The sequence below is a fragment of the Solea solea genome, chromosome 3 (genome assembly GCF_958295425.1).
Source record: "Solea solea chromosome 3, fSolSol10.1, whole genome shotgun sequence".
NCBI lineage: Eukaryota > Metazoa > Chordata > Actinopteri > Pleuronectiformes > Soleidae > Solea > Solea solea.
In genome coordinates this window covers 23,167,599-23,179,662 of record NC_081136.1, presented here as the reverse complement: position 1 = coordinate 23,179,662, position 12,064 = coordinate 23,167,599, and the positions used below count along the sequence as shown (strand labels likewise).

The 12,064-nt window shown below is 41.7% G+C and overlaps 1 protein-coding gene across 1 annotated transcript; it reads right to left on the bottom strand.

The window, feature by feature from the left end:
• Window positions 1-2,704: 2,704 nt before the first annotated feature.
• Window positions 2,705-8,121, bottom strand: LOC131456167 (extracellular calcium-sensing receptor-like). Its single transcript, XM_058624229.1, has 7 exons — window positions 7,849-8,121; window positions 7,680-7,766; window positions 6,923-7,114; window positions 5,257-5,790; window positions 4,625-4,849; window positions 3,783-3,906; window positions 2,705-3,678 (listed from the first exon to the last, which is right to left on the bottom strand). Exons 1-7 carry the CDS (start codon window positions 8,101-8,103, stop codon window positions 2,777-2,779), a joined length of 2,319 nt encoding a protein of 772 aa, XP_058480212.1. The 5' UTR covers window positions 8,104-8,121; the 3' UTR covers window positions 2,705-2,776.
• Window positions 8,122-12,064: the final 3,943 nt, after the last annotated feature.

Here is a 12,064-nt window from a genome sequence, read left to right as displayed (position 1 = left end):
AAACCAACAGAACATTAAAACAATAAAAGTGTTAAGACCAATAGGAAAGGAAAGTGGATTAAAATAGGCAACTCTCATACCGAGCCAAAAGCCAAGGAATAAAAGTGCGTTTTGAAGTTTGATTTAAAAACAGGAAGTGTGAGGGACAGCCGAATATGTGGCGGCAGAGCGTTCCAGAGCTTTGGAGCTGCAATTGAAAAGGCTTGGCCCCTAAGATTTAGTCTAGACCTCAGGACAGCCAGAAGCAGCTGGTTAGAAGATCTGAGTGTCCTGGATAAATTAAGTGGTTTTAAAAGGTCTATGAGATACTGTGAAGATTGTCTGTGCAATGATTTATATGTTAAAATCTTAAAATCAATCAAAAAACGCTAAGTAAGCCAGTGAAGTCAAGCTAGAACAAGGGAGTGTGTGCTCATGTTTACGAGTACCAGTTAAGAGACGAGCTGCTGCATTCTGAACCAGCTGCAGACAAGAAAGAGAGGCTTGGCTAACACTTGGCTGAGAAAGCATACATAACCGTTTTAAAATCAGTAAGCGATAAAAAGGACTTAACCCTGGATAAAAGACGCAGATGGAAAAAACTTGATTAGACCACTGAGTTTATCTGTTTCTCCATTTTAAAATCCTTATCCATTATTATGGCACTGGAAAGGTTTAGCCTGTGGAGGGAAAGATGGATTCAATCAAGTTTTAGGAAATCCTTGGAGAAAATGTCATGCTGTCTGCGAGGAAGCTGAAGCTTGGGCGTCCAACCGGACAATAATCCCAGGCATAGTCCACCAAGGTTTGTCCTAGAAGATACTAGAGTGGCCATCAGAACCACCAGAGTTGAACTCCATTGAAAGTCTCAAGGTGGGATTTGAAAAAGTCTGTTGGAGCATGCAAACCCAAGAATATTAAGGAACTGGTGGTCTTTGCCCCTGAGGAATTGGCTAAGATTTGTAAGGAACGCTGCCAGAAGATGGTGTTATAAAAGCAAAAGGGTGCTCTACTAAGTACTAAAGATGTGTTAAAAGTGGCATTTTGTGTTGAAATTGAAGAAACCATTTGCAATATTAGTTGTGTTAAGATATTTAAAGGCAACATAGACCGGAAGCTCTAATTAACGCTGCGTTTGTGTGTGTATCTGCGTCATTACCTTGTTTATGAAACCCTAAAGTTTCAGAACAAACAGTTCAGCCACTGCTGAGAAAATAGGGTTTTATTGTTTTCCTGGGCTCTGCGAAGCAGATCGGCACTTCCGTATGTTGATGTTGTCATCAGTATACCTCACCACTCCTCTCACCACCGCAGCGCCTCCTGGTGGGGGCACTAGCCCGGGCACATCCGGTTGCGTACATTCAACCGCAGAAGAAGAACTACTCTCGTTGTAGCTGCTGAGATGCAGAGCATCCACCGTGTCAGAGGGGGAGCTGTGTATCTGAGAGCTGGCCTACCGATAACGTCACTTCCAGGTACCTGGCCAATCACAGGACAATGGGAAAGCTCTCGTTGGCTGGCCAATCACAACACAGTACACGTTCTGGGGGTGTAATTTTTGTCTGAAACAGCGCGGCTGACGAGAGCGTCAGGGAGGAGATATTTCGATTGGCTCGTTTGCAGCGACTAGGTTTTTGACCATGAAAACAAGTTAATATATGTAAGTAGACCTCCATAACTAACATATATGTGCGATACAAGCATTCGATGTCACCTTTAAATTGTTATTGTTTGATGTGTTTATTGCAAACAGCTGCTAGTTTGTACATTTGCCAATAAACCTAATTTGCAGCAGGGGTTGAATAATTTTGATTGCAACTGTATATACTTGTCAGTGTAGTGCATATATATAGAGAGAGTATATGCACTCCACTGAAGAGACCATCTGACACTTCTTATGATGTGCAGGGGTAGAGCGAGTGATTTTTGTGCTGGAAGATTGTGGGTTAAATTCCTGGCTCTTCTAGTTGACATGGGCAAGAAACTAAACCCCACGTTGCCCCTAAGGGCTGTGCCAGCAGCGTGTGAATGGGTATGAAAGATGTGCAGTATGAAACAGTGAGTGAATGGGGAATAGCAAAACTATACACTAGAAAAGAGCTATATCAATAGAGAACATTTATCAATGTTGTTTAACAGGCAAAAAAGTTGTATTATTTATGTTTATTATGTATGTGAGTTGCAGTCTTGATCTTCTTGTTGCACTATTTCTGTTAACTCTATGTCATACAAAGTATTTCCCAATAAGTTGGTCTTTATTTGCTCTGTGTAAAGAGGCTTTCCTTTAACTGGTGAGAGCTGATACAAATGTTCAATAGCTATGATGGAGACTTTACCAAAGGTGGAAATATCTCTGCATTGTTTATTTTGTTGTAGTCTACCAAAGTTAATGTTCTTCCATGGAAATGACCAATAATCAATATTTCTGTTGTTTTGTTACACATATTGTAATAACTGCTTCTCTGCAAACATCCTGTGAAAGTTCCATGTAATCTAAATCTTCTTGACAGCAAACAAATTGACTACCCTCTTTTGACATTTAGTGTATTTATTGTTATTATTGATAAAACAAAAAAAATTGAAAATATTCTGTCTCACTATATAAAGTGTGTTGAGATAATGTTGTGATTTGGATCAATTCTGTACACTACAGTGTCATATAGGTAAAGATATATAAATATCAAAACAACATTGATTAATAAACATGTTTAAATGGTTAGTTCTCCATAAGTCACTAAAAGAAATATACAAGTCCATTTGCTACTGACTCAATAACTGTGGGTTAATTTGTGTTTCATCAATTCTTTTCTTTCCCCATCAGGTGCTGTTTTGTATTCTTTTCAGGCTTCAGTAAAATAATGTAACTCTTTGGAGCAAACAGGCAGAACAATAAGCCAAAGCTGGAGGCCAGGATGGCAAATGATTCAACTGCATCTGCATAATTTCCAGGGGAGCTGATATAAGCAGGGATGAATGCTAGCCACACAGCACAGAAGATCAGCATGCTGAATGTGATGAACTTGGCCTCGTTGAAGTTTCCCGGCAACTTTCGGGCCAGAAAAGCCAATACAAAGCACAGACAGGCCTGTAGACCAATATATCCAAGAACGCACCAGAATGCCAGGCTAGAGCCCACACTACACTCCAGTATGATCTTTGAATGTTCATATTGTGTATTTCTTGATGGAAACGGTGGAACATCAATGAGCCAGGCAGCACAGATAACCACCTGAACCAGAGTGCAGCTGGAGATGATGGTCCTCTGCTGCTTAGGCCCCAGCCACTTCATGATGTTGTGCCCTGGCCTGGTGGCAGTGAATGCAGCCAGTACCACCAGGGTCTTCCCCAGGATGCAGGAAATACACAGTGAAAATGTGATGCTAAAGGCAGTGTGGCGCAGCATGCAGGACCAATATGTTGGCTTTCCAATGAAAAGCAGAGAACACAGGAAACACAGAGTCAGTGCAAACAGTATGAAGAAACTGAGCTCAGAGTTATTCACACGGACAATGGCTGTGCGTCTGTGACAGAAGAAGACTCCACAGACAGCCAGAGTGAAGCAAGCGCCCACCACAGACATCACTGTCAGGGCTATTCCCAATGAATCGAAGGTCAAGTACTCCACTTTCTTGGAGATGCATGCTGTTCTGTCTTTGTTTGACCAGAAGTCCTCGGGACAAATTGTACAATCTACTGAGTCTAAAGGGAAGAAAGTATGAACAATTTTCAGAATTGCATTACTTCTGTACTACAATTGTAAGAATGGATTTTATTCGACATTTTATTGTTCAGCTCAAACTCACTTGTCTGATTGCTAATTTTGCCACTGTCACATGGTACACAGTCAAAGCAGCAGATAGGCTCCCCACGACGGACAGCCTTCCGGAAGCCTGGAAGACAACTGGCACTGCACACAGATACTGGCACCTAGAGAGGAGCGAACATTTAACCTGATATTGTTAAATGTTATTGGTTAATCTATTAAGATATGGAAAATTCCTCAAAACCACTTGTCAAAGTCAATAAAGTATTTGTTACTTCTAGTTTATCAACTGTGTTTAACAGTGTTTTATGTTGGTTAGATTTGGCCTGAAGATGTCAGTTTAGACTACAGGTATGCTGGTAGTCATCAAATAACTTTTTGTTGGTCACATGGTTGCAAGATGGACTCTGAGGACTGGGTTCCTGCCCATAAGCTAGTCCATAACCTGTGGTTCTGTTAAATAAATGTACCTGTAGATCTATGAAAGCTCTTTCAGAAGCCTTTAATATCATGAAAAAAGATTAATTCATTTTCTACCACTTTATCCTGCACATGAGGTTCACGGGGAGCTGGAGCCAATCCCAGCTGACATAGGACAAAAAGAGTCAGACTCAGGACCGGTCACTAGTCCAGCACACAGAGACAAACGTCTTTTCACTCTTACATTCCATACAGAAAGATCCGTGAGGAAAACAACAGTAGATAGTCAATCACCAAACACATCATAATCCAGTTGGGCTTAGAAACTTTGTTGTGTATGAAAACAAATGACCCTGTATCAGATCCAGTCTGTTCTATCCACCTGACTTACCTCCATCTCAACCTACAGAACTTCAACAGTTGGCATCTGATGAAGGTAAAAACACAGTGTGAGCAGCTTGCCTCACTCTGATGTCCTGCCCACATTATCCCGTCCTCCTGGATCAACAGCTCCTCTCCAACAGCCTTGGTTCCATCAAACAAACCCACATTGACAAATTCAATGTTTCCTTCTGAGCCTCTCTGCCAGTTGATAATATCATAATAGGGTACAGAGTCGCCCTTGGCATCAAAGTCCACCTCCTCACCAGCAAACTGGAAGTTCACTTGCTGGAGGTAGTGTTGCAGCTTGAAAATTAATAAATGCACAATAATGAAACACTGAATTGCATTTTTTTCAGTAAAAAAAAACAGAAAAAAAAAACTGTTTTTTTTCAAGGTTTTACGGCCCCTAAAAATCCATGGCCTAAATTTGTACAGTAGTAGAAATGTAGCATAACATTAAAGGGAACACATCACAAGGAAATTAAAATGTATTGTGTCTACATTGGAACAATAAAGTATTTGAAAATATTCCTAAACATATTTCATTAAGATTTAAATATATTATAAATTAGTTAGCTTTAGATGATATGACTTTGGTAAATGGGAGATAGTTATCGTGGTCTGCGGTCCACCTACAATACTTACAAGGCCCACCATTGTGCTTTGAATCACAGTTTGTAATGGTAAAACAAAAGTGGATTATACAGTACCTGCCAAGGGTGTATGTTGTTGCTCTGAGCACATGAGTTGTTCTGGAAAGGTCCCCTCCCTGGCTGACAGAGAAGGAGGTTGTGCAGGGAATGAGCAATGGCATATACAGCCTTATATACATTATAGGCAACTCTAGGGCTGGATGTATTCATGTAGCCTGAGTGCTGTTCCAGCAGAGACTCCTGCCCTGAGCACGGCGGCATCTGGGTGACAGAGGATGGAAAAGGACTGCAACCATACAGAGACTCCCACAGCTCATGCACCAGGACATTGTCAGGATATCTCTTAGGGTTTAGTGACTGCAGGAAGTCACCCAGTCTGGAGATTTGACCTTTTCTGACGCTAAACCCAATGGTTCCTCCCAAGTAAGGGTAATACTCTTTCCCTGAATAGACTGATGATGTGAACAAGACTCCACTTGCCACCCACTGGATTCCAGTGGCGTTCTGAGTCATGTAGTCTCTCAAGAAAGGTGTCATATCCTTCTCAGCTGCAAATACCACCATCACTTTTGCAGCTGAGCTACGCATCACCTTTACAGAGGGTCAGATAATGTAGATGACAGGGATTTACAAGGAGACAAAAGCAAAACTGAGTGACAAAAAGAAAAACTCAGATGTACACAATGAAAAATAAATAATGTTTCTAGTATAAACCATATAAGGCAATATTTCAGGTGTTCGTTTTGAGAATAACGAGAATTTAAAATATGTTTTCGTCAAAGTAAAGTCATGTTTTTGTTTATGTGATTCATCATTTCCTGTTGTATTTTGGCACTAAAATTGTCACTTGACTTGAACACCCTGTATTTTCCCACCATTGACATTTTATGCTCTCCCCAAATAATTTCACCTGTGACATTATTCATCTCCCTCGTGTTATGACTAGCATTTTGTCTCGCATTTTGTGATTCTTCATTTTTGAATGAATGCACATGTATTGACCTATTGTGGACTTAGTTAAGTGATGTTTTTAGGAATTTTTTTTTGATTGATCCTGTACATGGTCAGAGAGTCACAATTCATGTCATGACTCTGGAACTAATATGGGCCTGATGATATAAATAGATGAAAGTGAGACAAGCATACAGTTTTCTCCTGGAGTGTCTAAATGTAATGATAACAGTAGGTACACAAATAGGGGCTTTAATGTATGTATGTGTTAATATGTGTTAGCAGAACAAAAGTGTCTTTAACTGAAACAGAAACTCATTAATGCTATACAAACTTTTGTTCATTTTTTATGACATCAAATCACCACTCTACTCAGCCCCTAGAGTCCCAGAGGGTGTTATTATTTAATCTTGTGGAAAAAAAACACATTAAAGGGGTGGCAGTGGGTCAGTGGTAGAGTGAGTCGTCCTGCAACTGAAAGATTGAGGCTTTGATTCCTGGCTCCACGAGTCTACATGCTGATGTTTCTTTGGGCAAGACACTTATCCTCAAATTACTGTGCTGGCAGCGTGTGAATGGGTACGAAAGATGTGTGACACAAAAAAATTTGCTCCACATAGAGGCAATGTATAAATGTGTGACTGTATGTAAATGGGGGAATGACATAAACTGTAGTGTAAAGCAGCTTTGACTGGTCATCAACACTAGAAATGCTGTATATAAATAGACCACTTAAAGGTAGAAGTCAACAGTGCCCACAGTGTTTTCATACCTTCATTATCCTTAGTCCCCCCTGGCGATTGTACGGCAGAGGAATAATTTCTTGGTACGCTACACATACTTTGGTTTCCTGTAATTCTCTCAGTAAACCTTTTGCAGCAAAGCGGCCATAATCATTGTCTCCTCGCAGCAGCCCCACCCAAGTCCAGTTAAAGTGCACCAGCAGCTGTGAAATAGCTTTGACCTGGGGTCAACAGAAAAAGACAATCAACTCACACAGTTTCATATTGCAGACATTAAAAAACTTGCACAAATGAAAAGCAATATCTTAATACATTATTTGGATTTGGGCCCTCTTATAACAAAGCATGGAAGTTTGGCAGAACAAAAAAATATTGTTGTATTATTTCATTATTGGGACGACACATAAGCATTGTTCCATCTTAATAAAATGTAAGCAGTGCTGTATATATAAGATTCTAAAATAAGCAGAACGACTTACAATGAAGACATTGACAAACATCAATAAACATATAATATAAATGTACTGATGATAATAATCAGTGATTATTACAATGACCAAAAAGAAGACAAACAGGATATAAGAAATAGGAACTCATATATTTCAATTAATTTCTCAATGTTTAAATATTTACTTTTAATCATAGCTTAATAGTTTTAATTGTATAGTTCTAACCTGAACCCTAACCCTTTTAAAGGTAGTTGTACAAATTATTTCTGATGACAGAGTAGTAAATGTGTCGAGCTTTGACTAAAAACAATAACTGACCACATGTTTTACATTTTACCTGGTATTCATCACTAGGAATTACTCTGAAGAAGTTTGGATATTTTTGTCTGTCTGACAAACATGCACATGTAGAAGCGTAGCTGATCTGTGTAAAAACAGAGTGCAGTGTTACTGAGAAAATTATATATTTTTTTGTGAGGATTGACATAAATAAAAGTCACTGTTACCATGGGGATCCTGAATGGCTGCAAGATTCTTGACACAACAATAGACTGAGGAGATCCAGAAGGCCCAATCACAGCGAGGAGTGACGAGGCATTTGTGCACATAGAAGAGTTTTCCTCACTCACCCCATTCAGCATCGATAAAACAGCTCTCTGTCCTGTCAGTGGATATCTACATGAATCATAGATTTTGTAGCCCAGAGTGTGATTCGGCAACAGCACTGGATTCTGGTTTATCTCCTCAACTGCCAGTCTCATAGTCTGAACCCACCGGAAAGCCCTGGGATAAAGTCTGTGGTCGATACATTAATTTAAAAACTCTAATGTTTATAAACACATTCTGTCTACTCCATTTCATATTAAAAGTGCAAAATTAGACATAATTTATACAGGTAAGTAAAATCCTCTCACTATCATCAATGAAACTCACCCATTGCAATTTGTTGGTGGTGGTCTGTAGGTGCCGTTAAGGTCTGGCATTTTCAGATTAAAATGAAGGGGGAAAATCCCACCAATGACATAGTCACCCTGGACAAAAAATCCTGGCTGCAAGCTGTTTAGAAGAGTGCACTTTGAGGGTGCTGGCGGAGCTGCAGTGGTGATGCTGAAAAGTGAGCTGAAAACAGAGTAGAGCAAAGAAAATAAAGCAAGTGAAGTCATAATGTTTCACTGGGCTGAGGAGAGAATGAAAAGGACAGAGCAAACAATTAGGCACTTTATAAAGGCTACAGTATCACACCTTCTGAGTCTTGCATCATATTAATGACAGATTGGCTTTGGATTGGACAGTAGTTCACAATCAGGAACTAAAGTGGGGTAATGCAAACTGTGGGGAAAAAGGGCCCTAAACAAAGAAATAATAACGACAATACACAAAGAAATGCAGCTCATATGATAATGAACCTGTTATTATTATTTTTATGTATTATATGATACATTATATGTAGTTATGTAAAGAGGCAACAGTTTGGTCACTGTCAAAAAGATGCAAGTAAAGACTTGACTAATTTCAAAGTAGTCAAGTCTTTGACTACAATCAAAGAGCCCATTTTGTCATGACCCCAGGAATTTTTCTCCTAGTCTTAAATGACATTCATAATTGTAAGTTTTTCCTTTTCATATCAAGGTGTTTGGGTCTTCATATCAGTAATTTTGTGCTAAAATTATTCCATGGTGCTCCAAGTGTCACCACAATGACAAATGGTACAACATTTCATTTACATCGGTGTGATCTTTAAACATTAAACATGAAAAGTTACCAAAGGTTCCAAGCTACCTTACAGTGTGTGGCTGTGGCACAGCAGTGAATTTGCATGATCACAATGAAAAGCTAAATTTGTATTTCCTAAGTATAACACATGATGTCGTATTGAAAAAAAAACCTTTTAGTCTCATCCAATCCATTTAAAAAAAAAAAGCAAAAAAAAAGCAGTGTGTTCAGGGACTGAACACACCACTTGCAGTTGGTCCCAAGCAAAGGCATGTGCCATCTCCATGCAGTCCTGCAGCTGCCTCGCATAGTCCGGCCCAGACGGTGAGGCTGTTGTGTCCGGTGGCAAACCAAAGGTCAGTTCTGCAGGTGTCCTCAGCTCCCTGCCCATAATTAGTCGAGCAGGTGCACATGGTCAGATCCTGGACCGCTGACCGGTTGGCCATTTATACAAGGGGAAGATGGGTGTCACAGTCATGCTGGTGGTCTGCAGTAAGGATGGATAACTGCTTGGCGAGAGTCCTGTTAAAACATTCCCTTTGGGGGTGTAGTGGAGTCGTGTGGGTTTTCTGCATCCCAAGGCACTCGCAAGGCAGTGAACACCTTGGATTCAAAATTCCTTCCCTGGTCACTATGCACTGTCTCAGCCGTGCCAAACATCCCTTCCACTAAGGTGTCGCCACGTCTCAGCCGGGTAAGGGTAAAGGGCCCATAATGTCCAAAGCCACCATTTCCATAGGGGTGTTTGCTTGTTAGGTCTGGTCAGTGGGGGTGGGCCAGTCCTTGATGGCATCAATTTTCCCCTCGAGTGTGTTGATGCCATCTTGGCCCAGTTTGTGGCCCAGCAACTCTACCTCCCTCCTTAGAAAGTGGCACTTGTCGGGTGCAACTTAAGGCCTGCAGCTGCCATTCTCTCCAAAACGTGTTCCAGAGAGTCCATGAATATATTGGTCATCCAGGTACACAAGACACTGCTGACGGGGGACACCATTTAACACACTGTCCATCAATCCCTCAAAAGTGGCCGGGGCATTACAAAGGCCAAAGCTAAGGACTTAGAACTGCCATAGCCCTTGGCTGGTGCAAAACACAGTCTTTGATTTAGACTCTGGGTACAATGGAACCTGCCAGTACCCAATCCAGAGGTCTAGCTTGGAGAACCAGGAAGAACCCCCCCACCAAGTCCAAGGACTTCTGGGAATGGGGTATGAATCTTTCTTTGTGCTCATCCGTGTGCTATTTTTCTTAGCCTATGGGCTGTTGGACAGCTCAATGATGCCGGCTTTCAGCATCTTCTCCAGCTCCTTGTGAGCAGCCTCCTGGCGAGTCAGGGGAAGGCGACAAGGACACACTTTAATGGCCCTAGCGTCACCTGTGTCTGTGACGTGTTCCACCAGGTGTGTTAGACCCACCTCACTGCAAAAAATTTCATTGAATCTCAACAGGACCAGTGTTCTTTTTGGCAGCCATTCTAGATTTAGCCTTAGTTTTAGTCTTTTGGACAAAAATGCTTATTAGTTTGAGTCACATTTAGTCATTTCTATATGTGATAGTTTAAGTGGCAGTTTCTGACACATCCTTGTCCGTGCTCTGATTGCGTTGCGTTGCATGAAGTGATAGCACCAAGAAGGCCTGCCAGCAAAATCATATATTTTCATCACCTTGGCAGCTACATGTGCATGGAGACGTAACTGCACAGTTGATAAGCCCCTTCCAGGAGCGCGCTATTCAAGAACCCATTTGTAGACTCGTTCCACAGATTAGCCTTTTTGATTTTTTCATAGAAGTAAGACAGGGCGTCCCTCTGTCCCCGGCATGACTGTCAATTGGAGTGGACTCTCCTTTGGTGTGGGAGTTGTTGCAGGTGTAAACAAACCCAGGTGGGATACATTCATTTAATTGTGAGTAATCATTGAGCTGTTGCCACGTTTCAGTTAGGCATTTACGGTCTTCCAGGATGTCATGGAGAAAAGGACCCTTGTTGGTCAAAGAGTGGACAATGAACAGCCCAATGGAGATGTTGGATGTGCCAGGTGAGCCACTAGCCGACTTGGCTAAGCTAGTCGGTCATGTGGATTTTCGAGGAAGTAGACGATGTCTGAGTGCAAGTGAAGTGACTTTGCACAGTTCCGCTGCCGAGTACTGGGTCAGAAACGTCGTGGCTGCATGGAGGATGATGGAAACAGCCCAGGCGTCAATAATCCACACAGGCAGAGCAGTGATCCACATCGTTGCCCCAGTGGTGAAACAACCAAACACCGGCTCCATAAACGGTAGTAGCAGCAGCAAGCCGGTGAAGAACCAGGTAAGAGGCAGGTGAATGTGTTTGTGTATTTGTAAGAGGACCAAGATGCTTGCTAGAGTCGATCAAAACAAGACTCAGAAGTTTTCAAAAAAGACAAACTATTGTTCCTTTGGCTGAAAGAACAGTCTTTCAGTCACAGCGGAGGGGTGCTGTAGAGGACTCAAAGTCTAACACAGAAACTTATCTCAGCCAGGTAGGTTTGAAGACATGCTGTCATGGTTTGGTTTGTCTGTCATGTTTTGTTCTGTGTCTTTGTTTCTCCTTTATGTTTCATGTGTTGTCTTCCTGTTTTATTTTGTGAGCACTCACCCCTGTCTCTGCTTCAGGTTCCTGTTTGCCCTGCCCCCTTCTCGTCTGCGTCCACCTGCTCCCTGATTGTTCCTGCGCACCTGCATGCACTTACCCCCTAATCAGCACTGCTTTTAAACCCTCTCTGTGTCTTGTCTCGTCGCCAGTTCGTTTGTAGCCTTGTCTCGCGTTCCAGCACTCTTGTCCCACGTACCTAGTCTCAGTTCTTGTCTTCCCATGCTTCGACCCTTGCCTGCCTGATTATCAAAACCTCGTCTCTTGCCTAGTGATTCTGTTACCTCTGCCTGTTTGGACTGATCTCCCGTGAACTGAGGTAGACTGAATAAACGTTTTTGGTATTTGCCTGAACCTCGTGTCTCTGCATTTGCGTCCTTCCCCTGGCTTCCACGACCTCG